Here is a 25199-nt window from a genome sequence, read left to right on the forward strand (position 1 = left end):
TTTGTACTGTTGTTTGTTTTTCAGTGCACTGGGAGAGACTGGCTTTACTGCCTTATGCAATCTTTTTGCTGGTCCTTTTGTAGACTACACCAGAAGAAGTAGAAATCTGGAATAAAGAACAAAACAAAAATTTGGTTGAACAGTGTAATTAGAGCTTCAGTATCACACATGAAAAAGCCTGCTGACTGGCTCACAGAACCTGTCCTTTACTGAAGCAACATTTACCCTTTTGTAGAAGACATATCTAGAAAATAAGCTAAAAGTCTTTGTCAAGTCTGAAATACACTGTGCAAAAATACTCTTCCACAAAACCCCCAATTTCTAAACAGGGGTTAAGGGATAACTTAAATGTATGCTGTGTTAGACATGGCTTCACCAACTCCAAGTTATCAAGATTTTAGACAAGTGAGATGATAACTGTTCTCCAAAAAGCAGTAAATGATTAACCCTGTTACTTTCAGGGAGGATGAGTATCCTTTCTCGATTCACAGAGTAACTTACTTCTGGTTAGTCTCTGAAGATGCCCTCAGACATATGTAACTGGCACAGATGTGAGTCAATTCAGGAAAATTTTTGAGAATCAGAAATCATGATGTTTGACAACATGATCTGTTTTACAAGTTTTACTCTAAGTATTGTAGTTTCAGGAATCTTCCAAAGCTATGTTGGCATTTTGTTGATAAAATAGGATACTGCTTGAAATCCAACCTCTTTCAAGTTTTGGTTTGTTTTTTTTCCCTTTGGTAAGACTAAGGAAATAGGGTTCTACAGAAATTCTATGAGGAGTTGTAGCTAGATAGTTTTTGAAGAATGAAACAAAGTTAATAACTCTATAGAAACATGTAAGTAGTAGGTGAAAAGTTTTATATATATTATTTTCTATTCTTGAGGCATAGGCACAGTGAATGCAAAGACATGGCGGCTGGGTATTTGAGAACTCACCTCTACTAGCTTTCCTCCACAAATCTCTGCAGTATGACGGTAGTTGGGAAATTCAGCTACTATTTTCCCATCTTCCATTTTAACAGTTGCCTGTAATACAGAAAGGTTTAGCGTTCCCTGCAGTTACTGGCATTTATATTATCAGATACCCTAAACATCTGTACACCTGATGCCTGAAGTTTTTACTTTTAAAAAAAAGTAGAAGTTATTTGCTTCATGAACAAGACTAAAATCCTTGTGCTTTAGTTCTTAAATGTTCACAATTTAAGTAAAAGAAAGTTCATCTAACAATACATGCAAGTTCTATATCTACACAATATTCATTCATAGCTCTAAAAATGATCTGACTACAGACTATGCTTCTCATTCAGTGAGAGTGTTTTATGTGGTTCTCTTGTTTTAACAGTGAAGCAAAAGGCATGATTGTATGAGTTAATTTTGAAGTAGCATTCTCAGATACTAATAACCTGCCTGCAAGCAACGCAAAAATGTGAATCTTTACCCTAGATACTGAGTTTCATACCTCTAACTACACTAGAATTCATCTTGCTTATTTAAGCATAGATGAACATGACTGCACAATCTGCAGTCACACCTTCATACTATTATATGTGCCAATTACTGTGAGTGCTTCTGTATGGAAGAAGTATGCCAGGATGCTACCATGAAGATCACAAATACTACAGCAGCTCAGCTGACCGCCAAAACTAGATATGTAGTGCCATCACACAATCGGTCTTGTGCGTATAACTAGTCAGTCTTGCCTATGCTTTTAGTAATAAAGACAGATGACCCAGTCATATTTAGAGGAGGAAAAAAAGTAATTTGCAAAATGAAGAGATGAGCGGACATTTTTTACCACATACAAGCAAACCATCTTACTAGTTCATATATTGTTTAGTGATGCTGTACTAAAAGGCAGTGGTTTCTCTGCTAAGAGTCATTTACTCTGCCTCCATCTTTGGCTACTTAATAGGCTTTGGACTGCTGAAGTGCCCAGGGCCAAAAAGAAGAGAATAGAATTTGCAGTATTTCAAAATTGTTAAGTTTGCAATAAATAGACCAAGTAGAATTGTGTCTTATTATATCTGTTAGGTTTCACAAAAATTTCTCAAAGCCAAAGACATGGTTTTTTTCCTGTCATAATCAGAAAGGTATGAGTAAAAAAGCATTCTAGAAATCATGCAATGCTATTGCTGTTCTCAGTTCGTCACAGCTCCCTGATGCAATTGCTCATTTTTCTGTCTGTTCAATAGGTATAAAGCATTTATCCAGTCTTCTATTGTAGGGTTCTGAACACCTCAAAATGCAGAGCTTAGCTGTTTCAAACTGTCTTATCCCTTTAAATAGATGAGAAATAAATAAGGTAAGTAAAGCAACCATTTTACAGCAGGATTTGTATCCAGATTTTGTCCATGACAGGAGCAGATCAATATTGTGTAATCTTCCGTCTCGCTAGAGGCCGCTTAAGTTGCAAATTGCTCTGTACTCCCAACAGCAAGGAGAATACAGAGATTATTTCCCCCACCCCCCTTCACTTTACACAATCTTTTGTTTAAAGCTCAGGCACAGGTGACTTCAAAAGGTGAGCACTGCTGATGGGCATGGGCAGAGCTAAGCATGACAGGCATAGCACTCCCCGCAGAGTGTGCTGCAGTTGCTGTATGGTGCTGGACAATGACACAGATGCCAATCAGCCCTTTAGAGTTCTAAGGAGTGTTTCGTTTGCTTGAGCTGCAACACCAGTAGATGCTTAACGCTCTACCCTCGTTCTTTATTAGTACGTACAGTTCTGAAGCTCTAGCTCTCTTTAAAATCAGATTTAGCTATTTTGCTAGTGGCATTAAGAAATAGGGGAAAAATTACTTGTTTCTAAGCTATGGCAGCTCAAAAACAATTTAAGGAAGATGTCCCTGAGACAGATTTGATTTTCACCATAAATTAAAAAACAACAGAGACAGTGTAGAACTTAAGAGCTATATTAATTTACCTTGAACTTTTTACCACCCATTGTCTCCATCTCTGCTTCCTTGCCAATTGTGAATGTGTTGGTCGTGGTGCGGCCTCCTGGGAAATGCTGCGTCCAGGTGAAGTCATTTCCATTCTGCACCACCTCTGTGACTATTTTGCAATTCCTTCCCATTTCAATCTTGTCACTAGGGAGACCTTAATCAATAGAAACATATAGTTTATCAAACTTAATAGCCTACTAGATGTATTTGAATTAAAGCATACTAATGGTATGTTTGTTCTCACACATTGATGTCTGAGCGTCTGATTTGTTGGGTTTTTTTCTTTAATTTACAGCAGTATCAAAGATCTGAGCTTAAATTACTGGTATAAAGGAAGATATAGGTACATCAATGCATTTGCTAAAATAATGTTTTGGTCTTGTATTCTTTTCCCTAAGAAAAGATCCACAGAATAAATGTATAGATACAAAGTATATATAATTATTCCCTTCTACTTAATCTACACATGCAGATGTGCGTGGACTTCTTGTAAGAATGAAAACTGAATCCCCTTGCTGAAGTGCAGAGCACTCCTACCAGTTTTACCCCCTGTTGATCTCAGCACATTTCATTTAAAAAAAATCTTTTTTTTTGGTAAGTATTTTAAACTAATTTATAATCTTTAAGACTCTCACCCCAAGACATACTTACCAATCTTCGTCACAAAGGCATCATAGTTCTCATCGCCTTCGAATTCATATTTGCCTGCGAATGCCATGTTGCCCTGGTGATGTGGCTGGTAGAGCAGAAAAGCAGCTGGAACAAAGAGGAATGGATAGTGCAGATGGCTTGAGGCCCTTGTTTTTATAAACCAGCCTAAGCTGTTCAGCCCACCTATACCCACACCCCTTGGAAATATACTTTTATGATCTATGTGAGTCACCAGCATGGATGCCATTGACCTGTATGAAAATCAAGGTTATAATTCAATTTTACATCCCTGACAATAATCTGGAGATCAGCAGAAATCAAGGACAAAAGTTCGGTTATCGTTTTAGTGCATATTTAAACAAAGTGATGTATTTTAACTTTAAAGATTCCACTGATTTTGCATTCAGGATGGAATAATGGTAAAATATGTTATAATGAAACATGGAGAAAATGGCTTCAAAGCAGTGTCCTGAAATCACAGCCGCCTTCTATTTGGAAGCATACCCTGTAGTAGTTAGAATACAAAAATAAGAAACAAACTGCACAGATTCCTAAGTAATTTGGTAGGGTATGAGCAACGACAAAGATTCTGGATAAATTACTGTACCTGCACATGCCTTACCTTATCTCCACACAGAAAAAAGAATTATGAAATATTTCACACTACTTGAATGTAAAGTACATTAGATTATTCCATGGTACCATGTTCCCATACCTTATTTAATATCAAGAGACAACTAGTACTTTGTGTTGCTTAGCAAGTGTTTGCACAAACTACAAGAAATATACTTATTTTGGAAAAGCAGAGCTCTGATTTATGTAAGATAACCATATGTTATAAGTCAGGGAGTCTGCTGGGTAATTTAGAATGCACACAGGAGATGTCCTATGCCTAATGAATCCACTGCCACACACAGATAGCAGGGTAGGAAATTCCCAGCTGCTGAGTATTGGCATTGCTCCACTGGCTGAGGATACAGACCAACAATTTTTAATCTGAACAAAAACATTCCTAGGATTTATGTAAAAAAGGTGTCGTAAGCTGGAATTTTATTTTGTTTAATTAAAGAAAAAATTTGGGAAGGAACGAGATATAAAAGTCTGGAGAAATATGTAACAGTGTTCAACAAGTTTTTCTGTATGCAAAGTGGGTTCCACTTCTTAAATGTAATTAATTTAATCCCACCTGCTAATGCAAGAACACGTCTATTTAGAGTCAAGAAACTGATCAGAAGAACAGGAACACAGGCTGGGTGATTAAACACATGGAAGACAAAGGTCCACTGAACTTCACCACTGCTCTCCTTGGTATATTTTCGAATTAATGTATTCTGTGTAACCATTTCTGTATTTCCAATTAATAGACTTATCCATACTCCACTCTGTCAGAGAATGAGACAAACTTCAGTAATGGGATGAAACATCAGTAAAATGTTAAATATCATAAATCACAGTATATAATGACTGTAAAACTATACAAATTAGAAGGATTGCTACATCTAACAGTTTTATTACCGATAACATTGTCTTTGAGTTCACACAGCCAGTTGTACACTCCCTCAGCTTGGGCTCTAAATCCTGCATGCTGGAGAGCATTGTGTAGTTTGCAAGCTGTTCTACTGAGTTGAGACAGAACTCTTCACGAATCCTGCCTCCTACGGGTCCTCTCTCGTATGGTCACTGGCTGTGTCTTGATGTAGCCTCACAGATTCGGGACTGGATGTAGATTATGTCATACCAGCATTAAGTTCAGGAGGACCTAGAAATAAGACAGCCTGTACCCAACTGTTTTGTCACAGCATAGCAGTGTGCATAATAACTCTTTAAATTACTATCTGTCAGAGGGGGGTAAGATTTTGTTAAACATATTTGCTATATATACATACATACTTAATGGCATATTACTTGTCAGGGTATGTTGCAACTCAATGAAAAAAATCCTCTCTGATTTGTATTAATTTTTTATTTTACTTACTGCTTTCTTTCATGCAAAGCCTCTGCTGTCTGTAAGTTGTGCAGCCTTTAAATCAAACACAGAATATGCAGGGCATATAAGGTTTGAATAGGAAAACATTTCCTGTCTTAGGAAAATTTTTGCACTTTCAAAACTTTTCCTTACAGGAGAAAAAAGGGAGGGATTCCTGAATAATACACTAACTGATAGGTGAAAAGTCTAAATCAGGAGAGAAGGGGACTTCTAACGGAAAAGAATTTTCTGACCAGAAAAATCTTCAGAAAATTCCAAGTCAGTTTTGTGACTCTTGTTTTGTTACCTCATATTTATTAGTTCAGAGTTTATATTATTTCTGTGTTTGTTTTTTTCTACCTACTTCCTCTTCTGAAGTCTAAGAGAAAGTAACTTCAAAATCATACATCTTCTTATGAAAGAAGACTTAAAACTTTCAAATGGAGATGTGGTTTTTTAATTTGACAAAATCCTTTTAAAACTATTTATTTTGGTGTATGTTCCTGGCAGGAAAGCAGTTTTCTAGAACAGATGCAGAAAGTGAACAAAAGTGAAGCATAACAAAATCATGGTCGATTTGTAAAATAAAAATGGAACAACTGTCCTCAGAATTACTGCCTTCCCACCCGTAACCCTTCACTCTCCCCATATTTACTCAGCTTTAAATTGTACCATGCTGTGCAGTGGCTGACTATATTGTGCTGGAGTTCATGATGCCACAAAAGCCGTACCATCTGCTGTCTGCATGCAATTAAAAGGATGTCTCCATATTTGAAAGAGAAGAGAGCCATATACCTTCCCTCTGTGAACATTCTCCATGTCCTGTGATTAGCATTCAAAACACAGGGGTGTGGAAGAAAAGTATGAAACTGGCGGTCTCTGTATCAATTACAAATACATACGATTCAGGGAAGGAACAGAGAAGCTTGTTTCAACACCAGTGTTTCCTTTGCACTTTTGATTTAAAAGTGTCTGTAAAATGATTCTGACTGTCCTGCAACCATATCTGACAATTTGTTTTTTAATTAAAACTCCTTCACCTTAATCTCAAGATTGCTGAACTCAATGACCAATTGTGGAGGAGCAGACAACTGAAAAGGAAACTTTCTTTATCAGCTGGACCCAGATGCTTAGGCACTATCTATATAAAGAATAACAGCATTAGCATGGAAAACAATGAAGTGGTTGCACATACGTAGAAGCCTCAGTTCTTACTGCTATGGTATTGTAAAGCTAAGTAGATATCAGTTAAGCTATAACAGAGTAAACTCTATGCCATCAACAGAGGCAAAAGCCCTAGTAATTTCAGTCATCCATAGATTGAAAAATACCACTTAGAGGAAAGCATCATCAAGCCTATTTCATACGTGAGAAAGCTGAAACACTGAGAAAAAGTGACCTATCAGAGCTTATGATATAGTGAATGGATGACGCAGCCAGTAAGAAATCTTAAGTTCAGGAATTAACCCAGTGTCCGGATGGTGCATTAAATGTCCTTATAATAAACAAGTCCTTAGAAGCAAACGAGCTCTGAGCAACCGTTCACTTTCAGTCACCCAGGGAGTTTTACACTTGTTGCACTGTGAGAATCTTTACAGCTGCTTAGCCCACCTGGCTAAGCAAGTCCCTAGTTAAGATTGTTGCTGTCTCTGTGCGGCTCTGTGTATACTGAAAGACAACCAGTGTCCAGCCCCAACTGTGCTTTTGAAGACTGGGTGACCAGTGAGACTGTCCTCGGGTTAGCTGAGTGCTGAAGGCCTCCATCTTGCACTAGGCTCTCAGTGTTCCAGGCAGATATGCGCAACCTTGTGAAGGAGGTAAATGAACTCAAGCCATAAACTCTTCTGTTTACATAAAATTTACTGGGGGACAATACCACTGGGGTAGTAACACCACATAGACCTTGGAAGACAGATCAAATTGGATAAGGAAAACGCCACAGTTCTGTGAAACAGGAAAAAGATAATCAGATTATACGAACAGTACTTGAACTTTTATGTTCTCTCTCTCTCTAAAGATCAAATTATATTGGCAGCTTTCTTGTGATGAGATATAAAAATGCTGACATCTGAACAACTATATAGTACTTAGAGCTTGCCTGCAGTGGGAATGTGGTGGGCATAGAGCCAGTATGTAGTACAGTAACTTACCAACGAATAACTATGTGACTGGGTGGGTCACTCTTGCCACACACTAGGTATGAGTTTATTCACCTCCAAGGAGTTGTACGCTACACTGCACATGAGAGTCCCAGAGCAGGTTACAAACATCCATCCAAACAATAAAGGTAAGTTAATAAATGTGCTTGCTCTGCCTGGCTGCTCAGAATCAGTTTAGAACAAGTTTTGAACAAATGTGCCATCATCTGTACCCGTCTGTGCAGAGGAGTTTTTAATGTGCATTGTGATTTGCACCCATGTTTCTGCCCCCTTATTCTGAAACAAATCCTTATTTTAATTCCTGTCGTTTTTGTTAGAAAATGTAACGAAATTCAATAGAGCATTGGAGAATGAAGAATTTCATTAAGTAGTCTTCCAAATACTGAGTCAGGACAATGTTTATTCCAAGAATGAAGGAATGGAGGCCCTCTGACTTTACTGAAGTTACAGTCACTTGCACAATTGCTAAGGTTAGTCATCCAAGTCCCTCTTTCTTCAGTTTCAGCTAAAATCAGCGTCCACTTAATGACCTTACACTTTGCATTTACAATATTCATGATTTTCCTGCCTCTTTAGAGCTGTGAGCATGTCATGTTGCTTTTGTATACCTCTACATCAGCACTTCATCCTTGGTGGGCCAGTCATTGAACTAAATGTTGCAGAGAACTCCAGAATTATCCAGTTGAAAAAGAATAAATTAAAACAAAATTATCTATGTCTATGTATACATGTATTTTAAATACATGATGTGTATTTAATCCATTCCAACTACTACGATGTAGAGCCTGCACACTGCTGCAAACAACCTTGGTTCTGTTATACTTCTGCTTAACAGAACTCAGTTCAAATCCAATTGAATTAACAGCTATAACTAAGACCAGTGGAAAAATAAAAGATATTTCCCTGGCACAAGGTGAGAATCATAATAGAGAAAGGCACAAGAATAAAAAGCTTCAGGTGTAAAAGCTGAAAACAGCTTTCAGAAAGTGGCTATTATCTTCAGTGTACTTGGCACTATCTATCATTTTGATGGAGAAAGATGCAGCTGTTCTTTATGTAGGTCAAAGAAAATATCACCATTCTATAGGCGACTGTGTCTGCCATCTGGTGGCCAACTGTCAGGGCCCATATGCCAGGCAGCCCCCACCTCACCAATGTAAACCCCTGACTTCAGTTAGAGCATGCAACCAGCCCCCTGCCACAGCTGAATCTCCAAGATGAATTGCAAACCCCTCATTCTGTAACTGTAAAAAAATAAATAAAATTCCCCCCTTGAGCTGGTTAGTATCAGCTCGATAAGAGTCACATTAAATGCATCATTTATATGTATGTAATATATAAAATAGATCAGTTTTTATAGAAGCAATTATCTTCATATGTTTCATTTTGGGACATAGTTCTAAATGAAGATGATTTCCTAAGCATTGGTTTATGGCATCACTGACACATCATACAGTATGAGCCTTTGCTTAAACACAAATACATTTGTATTGCTACCTTGGCAATCAACAAGCCACAGGACTGCCTCATACAGATGTAATTAAACATTATAGATCAGAGGCCAAATGATGGCTCCCCTGAATCCAGTGTGAATCATCTACAGTTGAACTAACACTTCAACATAATTTAATTAATCTAACTTTACATGCAAATGCTATTTGCTGGCATTTGTGAGACCCACTGAGTGCATTCAGCTGTCACAGAGAAACACAAATAAGGGTGTGCTCACGTAGATGGAGCAGCACCGTTTGCAGACAGCACGTAAGGAAATGGCATAACCTTATTCCACAAGGTCTAACGCGCACAGGCTTTCTACACTGAATTTGTCTCACTGAGTGGGGAAAAAACCCCAAACAATCCAAAAACATGCATTCAGTTGTTCCTTCCTAACTTTGAAACTTCTGTCACTGATCTAACATCAACACATAGTAAATCTCACATTTGAATGTATATTGTTAGGACTATGGGCCGGAATCAAACCACTAGTTGCAATGAGAAGTTATGGAGAAAAGCTCTACACTATATGAACTTATCAGGATGATGTGAGTTGCAACTGTGTGGCTGTTGTAGGCAGTTAGCATGAATAAGTTGTCAAAGAAGTAAAACTCTTGTGGAAGCTTATACCCAAAGGAAAAGTTCATCTAAAGTGAGCAGTTAATTCCCTCTGTCTCAGCTACCTCTGATATGCAAAACAGCTGAGTCTTCAAATGCTGGTAGGAACAGAAGGGAACTTTCAGGAACCAAATCAAAGGCCTTGGATATCTTTACTTTCAGAATTTACTTGCCACAAAGTCATAAACATAACGCTTTTGCATTCTTTTTGTCATGTTGGAGTCACCCTGCCCTTGAATGTCTCCTAGCATGCTTTAAAGTTGATTAACCTTTCAGATGTGTTGTATAAAGCCAACAGAGATACACTCAAAGGCAAAATGGAGATAAGGAAAGTAATTCCACTAGTGGATGAACTAGGCTGAGTGACGATCTTTGAAGTGCTTTTAGAACTGGAATGTGATTGAACAAGGAGTACAGATTCAAAATAAAAGTAGGAACTCTCTAGTGAAAAGAAAGTTACACTTAATGATTCTTTCAGAATGAAACTTCATCAGGAAAGCTTGTAAATTCTTAGAACAGCTGTATCTGACAATTATTCAGCAACCCTCCAAAGTAAATGGCTAATGATTATTAATTCCTTTGGTATTCAGAGTAATCATTCATAATGAATTCAGAATGAACTCATTTGGTGTTAATGTAACGTGTAGTGCCATGGGAGTCCTGTTATAATGTTGCCTTATTAAGTATCCATTTAGTATAGTACTAGGTGTTACTATTCTAAACCCATAAGCAGTAGAAAAAGTAATTACCAACAAGATGTGGCTGTATTATTGAAAGCTAATCCTTGTACAGAGTCCAGATATTTACCAGAAATGCACCAGCCAGCTCTACATGACTTCAACAGGTGACACAATACAGACTCTGTCCTTACTCCAGATGTTACATTCTGATGGGTAGGATGTGCCTAACAAAAGCAGGAAAGAACGAACCCTACCAGAAGCTCAGAGACAGAAACGTTTGCAGGGGAGAAAGGCACAGGTCTTCAAAAAATCCAGTATTTTGGGGACTCCCTAAAAGGAAATTTGATTATTTCCTGCCAAAACACTCTATCAGGAAAACCAGAAAGGTAGCTCCCAGACAGCAAGATAAGCAAGTGATTGATTCAAGCTGTACAACCTGGCATAGCTTCTGTAGGAAGTATTTGGTTCTGCTGCTCCTGACTGGTGTTCCTGATCTTCAAGTGCTACTTTAACAGGACTGCTGAGGTCTGGTTTGGGCAACTAAAACCACAGAAAACTAAAGCTAAGGGAAAAAAATACAAAAAAAAAAAAAGAAGTGCTTAGTTTTCAGGTGGTTTCATCAGTTTTCAGCTGATTTGGTTCTCAGAAATGTCTCAATTGCATGGTCAGGCCCTGCCAGTACAGCAGGAGGTACAGGAGAGAGGAGGGGAAGACGAATGGCACCATCATCAATGTAGCCCTTCCATTGGCCTAGCAGTGACTGCAAACCACAGAGCAACAGAGAGCAGCCTCAAGATATGAAGTGCTGCTTTAATTGCTCAAGTGATTCCTAGCTGTTCTTGAGCCACCTCCTGCCTTACGCTGGCACAACTGTTTATGCAGCAGTGTAGCACCCAGAGCGAGGGCCTGATTTGAATTAAAAATACCAAAGATAAAATAAAAAGGTATTTTTCAGCTGGATCAGTGCTCTGATCTAGTTCTTTGCACGATCACACAAAGAGCTGTACTGGCATAATGGAAGTATTGGCATGGAGAAGGGAACAAGCAGCTGGTGGAATACCAGCACGAGGTGGCTATGCCACTGAAAAATGCTCATTGCAATCATGGTTTGAATATACTTTGTGATCTATATTAAAAGAATAAAGAAGTCCAAACTGATAATTGTAAACAAGGCTCTGGAGAGGAAAAGCAGAAATACACTCATGCTAATTGAGGTAGTGATGTGTGCCTAGTTCAGGTTCACTGAACAAATTTCCTGCAAGCTGAAGGCCCAGTACAAATTCTCTGAACTCATTATTTCGTATTGTCTCTCCAGAGTCCAACACCCAAGTAAATCAAACCAGCACTCCCGGACTCAGAAGCACCAAAACAAAGAACTGGGAGGGACATCTCTGTTATCATTTCAGTAGTTTCTAGAATGGACAGCACTCTAGGCAATTTCTTGTCTTTGTTACTGTAGCAAGCCTTTTACTCCCTGGTATGTAAAAATCTTCTTCTAATTTCTAGTTTAAATTGATGCCTGATTATTCCAAGCCTGTTCTACCAGCATTTCCCCTTCTCTTAAGCAGAACTTCTTTCTCTGAGTCTACCCCAAAGTCCTTTAGAAAGCAATTATATTGTCTTTTTTGCCAGAGTAAATAAATCGGGCTAAAGCATGCTGAACTCTGTTAGAGACTTCTACAATGACAGACTTTCTTCCTTTTATCATCCATGTATTCCTCTTCACTTACTCCAATTTCAGATAACCTTTTTGGAGCAGAGGCGACTGGGACCTATAACATTTTCCAGCTCAACAACAAGTTTCACTGGTACATTCCCCACCTTTTAAACTAAGATCATAAACAGACATACTAAAATGCTTTGGTTTTACAGTAAGATTGATACCAGCAACTTCTTGATAATCTAATTGTTCTTTTTTTTTGCTTCAGTATTTTTCCCTTTAATTTATACCAAATATTATCAATTGCATCCAACTCAATGCTAATTAGGACTGATAGCCAAAATAGGATTTTTGAGTTTTAGTAACGACTACAACAGAAGACTTGAAGATTTTTGTTATGCCAGTTTTGACTCATGTAATCTGAAAATACACAGTAAAACTAATTTAGGCTACTAGCAATTGGGGTCACACAAAACTGTTAAGATTGCTTTGAAATATCACCTTTGGATTAAAAGCCACTATGGAACATTTTGGTTTTAGTCTAATACAGACAATTTTTAAAGAGTTGCTAAAATGAAAGACGTAATTCAACCTTATCTGTACACTCTTCTGGTAAAAGCAAACTGAGTTAAATATACTACCTCTATATATTTCTTTGTTCTATATATTTATATTAGAAGTCCTAATAGAAAGTAACTATAGAATCACAGAATGATTTAGGTTGGACGGGACCTTAAAGATCACCTAATTCCAACCCCATGCCACAGGCAGGGATGCCTCCCACCAGCCCAGGTTGCTCAAAGCCCCAGCCAACCTAGCCTTGAACACTTCCAGGAATGGGGCATTCACAACTTCCCTGGGCAACCTGTTCCAGTGCCTCACCACCCTCATAGCAAAAAATCTCTTCCTACTATCTAATCTAAATCTACCCTCTTCCACTTTGAAACCATTCCCTCTCGTCCTATCACTACATGCCCTTGTAAAAAGTCCATCTCCAGCTTTCCTGTAGGCCCCCTTTAAGTACTAGAAGGCTGCTATAAGGTCTCCCCAGAGCCTTCTCCAGGCTGAACAACCCCAACTCTCTCAGCCTGTCCTCACAGGAGAGGTGCTCCAGCCCTCTGATCATCTTCATGGCCTCCTCCAGACTCACTCCAACAGATCCATGTCCCTTTTATGTTGGGGGCTCCAGAGCTGGACACAGTACTTCAGGTGGGGTCTCACAAGAGTGGAGTAGAGGGGCAGAATTCCCTCCCTCGCCCTGCTGACCACGCTGCTTTCAGTGCAGCCCAGGATGCGGTTGGCTTTCTGGGCTGTGAGTGCACATTACTGGCTCCTGTTGAGCTTCTCATCCACCAGCACCCCAAGTCCTTCTCCTCAAGGCTGCTCTCAAGCCATTCTCTGTTTATAGTTCTAATAAAATTAGTAACTGACAACCCTCAAGACATGAATTATTACAACTACTCTTTTGGACTTTTCTGACCAAAAACCAATAGTCATCTCCCCTTTATCTAGATAGTTCATGTGATGTGTTGTAAAGATTTTATTACTTGATAGTATCTATATGATTGTACTTGCTGACACATCAGGACAACATAGCTCCAAATGGGAGCTTATCTTCAAGGTATTCTAGTCTAATTTGGAGACTTTGGAGTAATGTGGCTGTGGTCTTCCAAACAATCCTCAGTCATCACCAAAAGGAGGGAGAAAAAGCTACGTACCAAGATAAAATGAATCTGCGCTGTACCTGCATTTAAAATTAGTGGGAACTGACAGCAGGGGGGGTAATTGAATGCAATAGGCTGTTACCACCACACACCAGCACTACCACCAAGAAAAGAAATTCTTTCTTAGCCACAATTTATTTGCAAGGTATCATGCTCTGGAAGCCTCCTCTCTATAGCTACAGTTACCTACAAAATTTGTACATTAATTCATTCAAATTAGGCATAGAAGGTAGGAGGATGAACATGGAATGAAGACAGGACTCGGCGTTTCAGGAATTTATCCTGCTTCTACGGCATAAAATGGAATTTTGCATGGACTCTGGTGGCAGCAGACCTCTCAGGATAGCTGGACAACTTGCTGAAACCACTCCTAGAGCTTGCATTTTCATATGCACTGAACTGACTTGCACATTTCACAGTTATTCCTATTTCTCACATACTGCTTCTGCGGTGCCCTACGACTGCATGCTACTGGCAGTATTCACCCCGTGGTAACAATCATAGAACATTTTGCTCCACCTAAGCAACTGATGGTTTAATGTACATAATGTTGATTTGGGCTTTCCTGGAGAAATGCTGCATGGAACTTGCCTTTAACAAAGTTTACTGAAATCAATAAAGAACAATACGTAACACCATGTTTTAACTTGTTTTTCTGTAGGAATTCTACTAAGAGCTGCTCTCTTTCTTCCCAAACAAATCATGTTATAAAACAATAAATCAGTTTTTAAGTGCTATCTGCTATATAGAAGAGAGTTTTTCAAAGTCTACAGGGATATAAGAAACATTGAAAATGGAAGGTTCTTTAAAAAAAAAAAGGATATGATAAACAAATTATTTGCCTTTCAATTTTACTCACATTATTGGCTTATTAAACATAGGCTACTGGTGTGTAGCCCATGGATAATAAGGAAGGAAATTATGGACTTCTAACAACAAACATTATGTACTTAATAAAAGACTATTATTTAGTCTTGCAAGACAATGTATTTTGTTGTATGACTTGAGAATCTAAGAGGAATTGAAGGTTTTCAGGATTTTACAGAACATATTTAACAAAAAAGATTTCTTCACCTTGGTACGGAGTCATTTAAAAGAAATGACCACATTTTGAAGCACAGAGACGGGATTTTTCCATTTGTCTCTGCTTCTGCCTTATTCTGTTTAAAGAAAAACTCATTAGTCTTAAGTACTATTTCAAGGACTAACAAAGACATTAAAACCTTCTGTCTTTTTCTTGGTTTTCCTTTATTTTAAGGAATCAATGTGCTGAGAGTGACAGCAATCCAGAAAGACATGTAAGGGTCTCAAATAACCCCAACACTATGTCTAGTCTAAATTGCTCCCATTTCCATGGCCAACCTGGTTTTATCGAATGTATAGCTAAAGCTGCTTCCTTAGAAAATATTTCTAACTTGCAGTGTGGATGCTGAATTACATTCTCTCTGTTCAACATACCAGCTCATACATAGCTTACATATAAAAAAGTTTATATTTTTTGTTAGAATAACATAATGTTTTTGCATACCACGCTGCTTCTGGATTTTTTTTAATCACAGTTAATACTGGAAAAAAACACAAATATTTATTTTTCCTTTGCTTTAAAACAAACACATTTTTAAAACATCTGAAATGATTGTTTTCAAATCCATGAATGCATTATATAAAAGTGCTTTGTAATAACTGTACCTTAACATCAGTCCTACTCCTGGTGAACTTTTCCCTCTAGTTTGGGATACTCAGAGCATTTTCTTCAATATATTGCAGAGTTTACTCCATGATATGTATGATGAAAAAAAGCAGGCTAGCAATGGGTGCTGAGCAATGGGTTAACTTTCAGCTTCACTAAGACAATTCCCCATTTAGAAATACAGATACGTGTTTCGTATGTCTCAAAAGAAAGCTTTCTAGGTCATTCCAATAAATTGAAAGACATCTTTTGATTTTGAAACAGACTGATTCTACTGAAAATGTGAACACAACTTTTTCTTATTTCCAACATGGAAGATATAAAATTATTTTTTTTTCTTAAGATAGTGCTATTTCACAACTTCCTCATATTCATGCATCTTTACTTCTGTAACGTCAACATCTCTGTATCTGGATTATCAATGGTTATTGAAGCAAATACACAAAGCTGCAGAGCTAAAGAAAGGCCAAATTCCCCACTTGGCCTGCCAGGGGAACTCCTTCTAGTGCAAGGGTTACTCAGAGTTCAGCATGCATGGAATAAACACAGCATACTTTATTATGCATCCTGCTTTCCAGACTGCTGCTCCCCAGCCCTCCCACGATTAAAGCAATAGTACTGTATTTTAAATACAGATTATGTAGTGTGCCCCAGGACATATAAAATGGGATTAATAGCCAGAAATCCTGATTCACTACTGTTTGTTAAAACAATAGACACCCCTCCACCTTTTAGATATAATGGTTTCTCCAGCACATCACCCTGTATCTCCACCGATTTTCCTGAAGTGCGTTAACCTCCATCTATTGCACTTGTAAAGCCTGCTGCTTTATTTGTGCACATAAACCCCACACATAGTTAAATTCTGCTGTTCCACAGAATCCCTTCAGCAGTTGTTCCTGAATCTCTGTTAAAGGGAACATTACATTTAGATACAACTTTTTTTTTTTTTGTTAAAGGCACAACTGTTTTGCAGTTGACTTTTTCTTATATTTTAAAATCTTGTTTACTACTTCCCTCCCATCTCCTCCACTCTCTCAAGATTTTCCTCTATTCTTTTCTCCTGCAGCTCACCTGAAGAGAAGAGTTTGATGGAACAGACAGCTATCTGGTGATGGTGATAAACTATTTGCTACCCTAGTAAGCCAAGCAAATAAGGATTTTGTCATAATGAACCTCAAAGGCAGACATGAGAAACCAGTATTTGAGTGAATTTTTCTTACATTAGTGCAGTGTTTATAATGTGCCACACTGAAAATACCGATGCAGGTTCATTGTGCAAGAACACAAAGAGTTTGAAAACAAGCAAAGCAGAGAAGGATGCATTTCCGTTCTTAAAATACAAGAAAAAGTGGTTTTCTTTGCATATAAGTGCGTTTTTGGGCTTCGGCTATGCTCTGATGTGTATGATTCACAGTAACATCTCACTGCATATTTTACAACAATCTGAAATTGTTTATATTTCCTTAGATATATTTAACAGGAGAAATAAATACACTTTTGTAGCAGAGAAAATGCATACATCTCACATGCCATTTCTTCATGATCTCCAAAACAAGCAGATCTTTGCATCTGCTTGTTCTATTAACTGCTTTTATTACATCTAGCCTGCAGTGTCCCTCTTCAATGGTTTTATTTATTCCTGAATTGGCCAGCAATAAATTTGCTGTTATTAATCAAACAACACTGATGTAAAACTGGGAAAATGAGATTATGTTGTTAACAGCTGGGATTTTATAATGGCTGGAATAAGCCATATTTCTCTTAAAGCTTTCCTTCCAGAATCAGAAGGAAAATCTGGAAAACACTTCAAAATCTGAAATTCCACTTGGAAGTTCCTATACTTCAAAGTACCGAACAACAGTTGTCTCCCTCCTAAATGATGGGAAAGCAGCAGGGAACAAAACCACTAAACAGTGACAATTGTTTATTTTTTAAACTTAATTTTTAATGTAAACTTGCATTTTTGAATGGCTCAGTTTGGTATCATATATAGATCACTTGCCATTCTTGGGATGCTTGAAAATTCAGATGTTTAGTTCAGTGACTGGATAGGGGGTAAACTTTCCAATATTCTGGTTCCTCAGAGAGAAAATGCTTTGACAAGATTTGCATAAAGTTTGAAAACCCATTGCATCCACCATTAATGCCAGTTTCTAGTGCCCAGGATTATCCTTGTGACTCCCTTAGTGAGCATGCTGACATGGTTCTAGAACCAGTCTGAATTTCTGTGAATGTTTCTCCAGAGTAGGCATGGCCTTTCAGAGCAGACTAACAATCAGGTAGAGGCATCTGTGTCATAAGCCATACTGCCATCTAGTGATAGAGCTTTAATTCAGCTTCTCCACGGAATAAACGTTCAAGTACACCACAGATGGACTTCTGTGCCAAAATCTGTGGCTTATAAAGCTAGTTGCAGCTTGTGTCCTAAAACACAGATTTAAAGAAACTAAAATACTTAAGCTCTTCCTGCATGATACTGGAATTTTTGTGGCATTTACAAACTTTGAGATATAGGCAGACTATTAAATATACTGATTGAAAATGCTATACTGTGCTTGTTTAACAGCAAGTCTTCCACCAACCTTCAAAGCTCTTTTTTTGCTAGAAGCACCTGATGAGATCCTGTAAACAAGCCGCTATCATCTCTGCTTGAGTTTACTCTCTGTTCACACAAAGGGGCTCTGTTTGGCTTCAGGTTGCTAAGGAGGTCCTTGCAACACAATGTTGCTTTGGTTCAAGGTGGGCAGCCTTTTGCTTTCATTGTGCTTGGTTTTTTTTCATTTTGCTTCTTGGTAGAATGCAGAATTCTTCATTCAGAATAAGCCATGATAATGACTCCTGCACGGAAAGCCATGATGACAGCCAGATCCGGCTTTATCATAAAGATCCCTCTCAACTTGCTAATGCAGAAAGTGTGGCGAGGACATTCTAATATTGATTTGAACTGCAAGGTCTGTCTCCGAGGATTGAAATATAAATTTCTTCAGCCCTTTGTGATTATTAATTACTAATTCTTTACAGTTCTAGTACACTTTTCTCTTGAAGCTATCAATATTCTTTACAAATAATATGTTGCAAAGGCCAGAGGAATTGAGCTAGTACTTTTCTCAAGGTCAGAGTGTGATGTCTGTGGGTCCACTACTGCTTAGCACATCTGAAAATTAGCTCTCACCTTGTCTTACAATTGTTGGGTTTCTGTTGTGATCTGTTGTGAATATGGGGTAGTCTTCAAGGGTATACTGGTTATAAACCACTATCCTGCTGCATTCTGGAGCCTGTAAAACAAGCAGGCCAAGGCAATTGTTTGAAGAGAAATGAATAGAATTTATCCTGCTCTATTCATCTCCTTTGAATGTAAGGCTTATGCAAGTCTGTGATGCTTTACATACCAATATGGGAGACAGGATAGGGGAGAAATGAAAATACTGAAACAGAGAAAAGAAGATAGGAAAGAAGACTAACATATGGAAAAAACAGAGCTGACACAGAACGGGAGCAAGTCTCCCACTGAGCGATACTGGAATCAGCAATAAAATACTTCATAATTAACAGCAACTAAAGCTATACTTAGACAGTTAAATCTCTGGTTTGCCTACATTTTTATTCCTAGCTTTCCTCTTGCCACATGTGGAAACGCTGATACTTAACGGTATGATGTATGAGGAGGAGCTGAAAGAACTGGGTCTCTTCAGCTTGGAGAAATGAAGACAAAGGGGAGACCTTATTGCATTCTACAACTATGTCACTGGAGGAAAGAGAGAAGATGGAGTCAAACTCTTCTCAGAGTCATGGTAATAAGAGGAGGAGGAACACACACAACTGGGAATATGAGAAGTTCTATTAGATTTATTTTTTTTTTTAACCCATAAGGCTGGTGAAATACTGGAAGACGTAGTCCAGAGAGATTGTAGAACCTCCATCCTTGGCACTGGTCAAGACTCAAGTAGAGATGGCCCTGACCATCTAAACTTTAAGGCATCATGCCTTTAAACCAGACATGTTTTGAGTGGGGGGCTCAGACTAGATGACCTTTGGAGGTCTCTTCCAACCAAAATTATGAATCTCTGACAATAAAATCAACCATTTCTACCTTGGCTGCTCAACCAAATGAAAAATGTCCTTTATCCACTAATGAAACTTACAACATAGTAGGAAAATACAAGTATGAAACAGATTCCACTTCTTCGCCCCACCTCTCTCAAAACTTAAACTTGGCACAAACCTTTTAAAACATTTTCAAATGTTTTAAGCCATTTATAAAGTTAATTCCTTTACCAGGGATTCAAAATAGTGTCTATCCCCTTGATTTTATTTGTTTACTACTATGCAAATGAACTTTGACAAAGTTAGTTTACCAAAACTCTTAGCTTATGTCCTGGTTTGAGAAATGTAGTAATTAAGTAATGGCTTTATAATAGTAATTTGGGGAGATGATAAAATCAACATGATGTTTTGAAAATATTAGAGAAAATTCAAAAAAATATTGGAAATCTTAAAAATGTATCAAAGACACAATTCTCGTTCAAAATCAAAAAATGTTTTTCTGCAGAGGAACATCATCCTCTGCGAGCATATGTATCTTAAAAGTCCCAATCTTTGTGAAAAGATGATTCACTATAAAAATACACCTCTACTGCTGCACAATGCCTTAAAGTTAATGCTATCTCCAGGGACTGGTATAGAAAAAAAAATACTAAATTTTGCTAATCACACATGCATGGACTGAGATACTAAATCTGGGTGCATATTATGGATTTTAAAGCCAAGGGGAATCGATTGGTTTCCACTGTTGATTTCAAAAACATCAATTTGCATTTCTATATAGCTTTTCTACAAGTGATTTCTACTCCTAGGCCCAAGTTTACACCTTGGTTTTGTGGGGTTTATCTGCACTGTTGCCACACAACATTACTATTCGCAACCTAAGCGTTACTAAGAGCTCTTTGGCCGGAGGCATTTAGACCTCCTGTGCCCCAAGTCTTCACAGCTGCATCACTGCCCCCAGCTTCCTCTCCTAGGAGAAATGCTTATTAGATTATTGTTACATGCTGCTATACTTGTGCTTGCACAAAGGCTGACCAGAGGGCGAGACAGAAGATCTGCTTTCCCTCCCCTCTTCAGGCTCCTCAAAGCTGAAAAGTTGTTTGCTCAGAAAAGATGTACGGACTATGTAGGTCCCTGCATAAAGGAGTAATTCTTGCAGAGAGGCATAAAATCACTAGGGTCACTATTGACCACTGGGGGATGTTCACAAGGGTGGATGCAGCAGGAGAGGTTTTTGTCCAGACCCTGTAATTTGGGACGGAAGAAAACCACGATCCTAAGGAGGGATGATCAAGCTAGAGGGTCATCACAGCACAAAAAAGTCAGGAAGAGAAATGGTTTGATCCAGCTTCATAGTATCTTTCTGCTGTGCACTGGATAAGCTTACAAGCAGGAGACAGGCAAGCTGAGAACACAACCACTGCAGGTCCCCCCCTGCTCAGTCACTGGTAACTGGAATCACAACTGAAATAGCAGTCAACAGTGAAATCCTTTCAGTACTAATTTTCAGTCTTCTGTTTGAGAAAGAATCCTTCTCCTACAATAATGGTGTTTTTTTAAAGGTTTGGTTCTGTCTGGTCAGTGCCTTCTCTTTCAAGTCATTGTGACCTACATACAGACATGATCCAAATAAAAAATTAAAGAGGAAGAGAGCTTTATGTGACATTACTTGGCTTAGCCAGCTCTGGAGTTGCTGTGGCCTCCGTATTATTTTTTCACACAGGGTCAGATATGAGTTTTTAATATTTGTTTCACTGTTTTTTTCTTCATTATCATAATGAATGTTTAGATATCGCTCTTAAAGAAAAATATCTAGAGTTTACCCACTGAAGGTGGCATTGATGGACACCCTTGCTAGTGTTGTTATCCTGATCTTTAAAAAAACAAAAAGACGCGCCTAGAGTTATGCCTCTGACTGACTAAAACACAAGACTGACGCACACAAAGAAGTTACTGTGTTGTTAACACGTTACCGCTGAGCCACAGTAATTGATACATGGGTTCCCTTAGCTGCTTGCCAACATGCAGTACAACATGTAGCTTAAATCATTTTCACCGAGACACTTTGATGAGGTTTGGATAGTGTGACAAGCTCAGTATTGTTTGTTCACCAAACCTAAAAACTCTCATTGTTACAGTGTTTCATGAAAGGCAGCTGCTTGGCAGGATGGGGCAAGATAGCCAGCATCTGCTAAGCAAGCAAGGCCAGGCTGCAAGGTCGAGTTATGCTAACATCATAAATTGTGAAAAGGCTTGGGAGGAAAGGAAAGGGGGAGGCTCAGTCAAGTCCTGCTAACATCATAAATTGTGATAAGACTTGGGAGGCTCAGGAAGACATGGAGCCTTCATGCCTGCGACCACCAAAAAGCAAAGGAAGAAAAAGGACGACCCCCTAGCAACAAACCGCGCAGACGCAGAGTACACCACTAAGAGAAACGCCTACACCAGAAGTAGAAGAGTATAAAACCAAAGACTTTTGTAACCTAAGTGCGCGCCGTCGGCGGAGTGAGACTCCCGGGCCGCCCAGCGCTGTTTTGCTTGCTGCCGCTTGCTAATAAATCCTTCAATTTTAATTGGCTTTGTCTCCTCGCCTCACTTTGTGAGACTAACTTATAACAGATAGCACAAGAAATTACTCTAGGGACATGGCATCCAACCCCTGCTATAACTTACATTTAAATCAAGATTGGTAGGATCATTACTACCTGATGACTCTTCATTAAGCCTGGGTGAGATAAATTTGGTAGTTAGTTCAACTCGCAGTGACTGGAGACTTGCTGCAAACTGATTTCATAGCACAGAGGTCTATTCCATCTGGAATAACTCAGCCTCTGAACTGATCTCTGTCTGGATCACTGGCTGGAAGCAGAGTTGTACTGCTGTTCCAGAACACACAATTCACTACCACAGCTGGCACCATTCTGACAAACACAAGAATAACCAAGAACAGAACTGCCCCGAAAGATCCTCTGGTTTGTGATTTGTCCTTTCAGGTCAGGGCTGTGTCTCACCAGTATAGCAAGGGGCACTGCCAGGGCTCGTGATATACCTGCACTCTGGGTATAAACAGAGATGCGCAGATTCAACTGCTGTCAGTGTGGCACCTTTCATTACCCCTACATTACTCAGCAGCTAGCAGAGAGAAACAACAGGCATTTCAGCATAGTGAAGGAGAAGCAGCTGGCTAGAGGATGAAGGAATAGAAAGAAGCAATTACACTATTATGGCTATCAAACAAGCCCACATCACTCTTACTTGTGCTTGGGGGTGCAAGGCCAGCTCATATCCACCCTTTGCTGCTGATTGGTTTTTTTTGACAGAAATTGCTCCCTAAACAGTCATGTTCAGTGATTATTTGTCTCCTTCCTTCTTCCTCTGATTACAGCCAGACTGGGATATCCCTGATCCGCATAGAAATGAATATTTTAAAAGTCAGTGCTGTCCTCAAAGGGGCTTGTGCACCATTAGGTCTCCAGATTTAGTGCACTAGCAAAGAACAGTGTAGTAATGAGGTAGCAGCAATAGGCTACAAATGAGGAGAAACGAGCTAAAAGCAAAAGATTTTGTCTTGGTACATACCTGACTTCAAATTAAAACTATCATTGAGGTCCTGCCTTTATCTAAGAAATTTTCACCAAATTTTGTAACCATACTCTTAGAGCCAACTCTATATTACAATAATTCTTCTTGATTCTTGACTCAGCATACACACTTGTATTTTGCCTATAATCACGAACAGCCAGGAAGCACTACTATCAAAAAATAAAGAATATTTAAACATGACTTTTGATGTGTTACTGTGTTATATAAAGTTCTCCTGTTTTCACAGAATCACAGAATGGTCAGGGTTGGAAGGGACCTCCGGAGATCATCTAGTCCAACCCCCAGGTTTTCTAGGTCTCTGCATGAGAAGTTTCCCACAGCTAACACCAGTTTGTGCAAAATAGTAACTATTCCCTGTGGTATATGACAGTAGCACAGATTTTCCCAGAACTATTGAGAAAGCACAGTTATCAATCGCAATATGTGCACCCATGCCGATACAGCTTGCATCAAAAATGCTAATGAATACAAGGAATTGTGTTCCCACTGTGTAAGATGTGTCACAGCCTCATCACCTGCCTTCAGAGTTTTAAGTCCACTGCCTACTTCCATGCTGTTCATTATCCTAGTCTGCCCTCAAAAGAATGTTCAAGTCCAAGCCACAGCTCAAACCTATTCCCTTCTGTGTGTATTGCTTTACATTAATCCAAAACCAATCACACAACATAAGTATCAGTCCATTTTTTTAATCCCCATTCATAGCTCTCATACCTCTCTTCTGGCCATTCACCAGCTCCGCTAACAGAAGAGCCCTGAAATCCCGTCATATTCAACCTTGATTCACTGGGTGGACCTTCGCTCCCATTGAACCATACAAAGCTTTGTGGCTGCTTTACGCCTAAAATGACTGTGTCTACTTGCTTAGTTCTCTGAATTGACTCATTTTTTCCATCATTTGGGAACAATTCAAGAGTTTATTTTGGCTTGACCAGATCTGACTCACCCTGGGTAACTTCAGAAATTAGAATCAAATTGAGATTGGTGTAGAAAAAGCAAAACTATAGTCAAAACGTAACTGCAGTCTCTCTCCTGATGTGACAAAGAAGTCCTGCCCTCAAATCTGAATGCAGAAGTAGTATTTATCTGGTCTATCACTGGTCCAAGCTTGCATCAATCAGCCAATTTGATTTTATTCTGAAGGAAAAACACGAGTATCATGAATCCCTTTTATATTAAATTTATGGCATAGAGGAAAAAACATTACAATTACAAAAGTTTCACTGTACCACAGAGATAAAAATTTAAGAAACTCATTCATACATACATATGAATCCATGATGAAAAACAGAGAAATAGCATCAAACTTCCCCAATTACAATGTATTAAAATAGAGATCAGTGTTTTGAACTATAAAATACTACTTTGTTTTAATAGAGTGGCTTACACATGCATTGAAAACTTTCATATTTCATACATGAGTCTGTTCTATGCCTGCAAGAACAGGGTAGGCCAGGTTATGAAATATGCATAAAGAGACACTGCCAGGTGAAAAACACCAGGCAAAATTCCAAGGGCTTTACCACATACGCTCAGTTCTTTGCCAGGCAAACTCCTGGTGAAATCGATGGGAATTTTGCCTGAGCAGAGGTCAAGGAACGTAATACTCAAAAACAAGCAAACAAACAAACAACTTCATGACAAAAAAGTTGCGTTATTAAAAATACAAAAAATGCTACAATATTAAAGTCTAATATACTACTTATGATTATGCAGTTAGTGAGACATGCAATCTCTAGGACAGTATTTCTATTGAAAAAGAAGTAATGGATTGGATTTCTGTTTGGAAAAACTTAGTATGCAAATCCTAAAGGAGCAGAATTTTACCTGTCTACAATTTGATCACAGCACCTCATCAGCTAAGGACATCAATGACAAACGATTGCTGCCTTTACTCATTTTAAGGACCTTCAGAACTTCCTAACTTTTTGCATGAGGGCAACAACCCCTTGGGAA

At 38.6% G+C, this 25199-nt stretch overlaps 1 protein-coding gene across 1 annotated transcript in view; it reads right to left on the bottom strand.

The window, feature by feature from the left end:
- FABP6 (fatty acid binding protein 6, ileal) overlaps window positions 1–25199 on the bottom strand; it is a 44267-nt gene continuing 19068 nt past the window's right edge. Inside the window, exons 2-5 of the mRNA XM_009879805.1 lie at window positions 3606–3710; window positions 2933–3108; window positions 943–1032; window positions 1–106 (exon numbers count right to left, since the gene is read on the bottom strand). Of these exons, the coding sequence (XP_009878107.1) occupies window positions 53–106; window positions 943–1032; window positions 2933–3108; window positions 3606–3710 (425 nt within the window). The 3' untranslated portion in view covers window positions 1–52. The remainder of the gene's footprint in view (window positions 107–942; window positions 1033–2932; window positions 3109–3605; window positions 3711–25199) is intronic.

Source organism: Charadrius vociferus, unplaced genomic scaffold (assembly GCF_000708025.1).
Source record: "Charadrius vociferus isolate BGI_N301 unplaced genomic scaffold, ASM70802v2 scaffold212, whole genome shotgun sequence".
NCBI lineage: Eukaryota > Metazoa > Chordata > Aves > Charadriiformes > Charadriidae > Charadrius > Charadrius vociferus.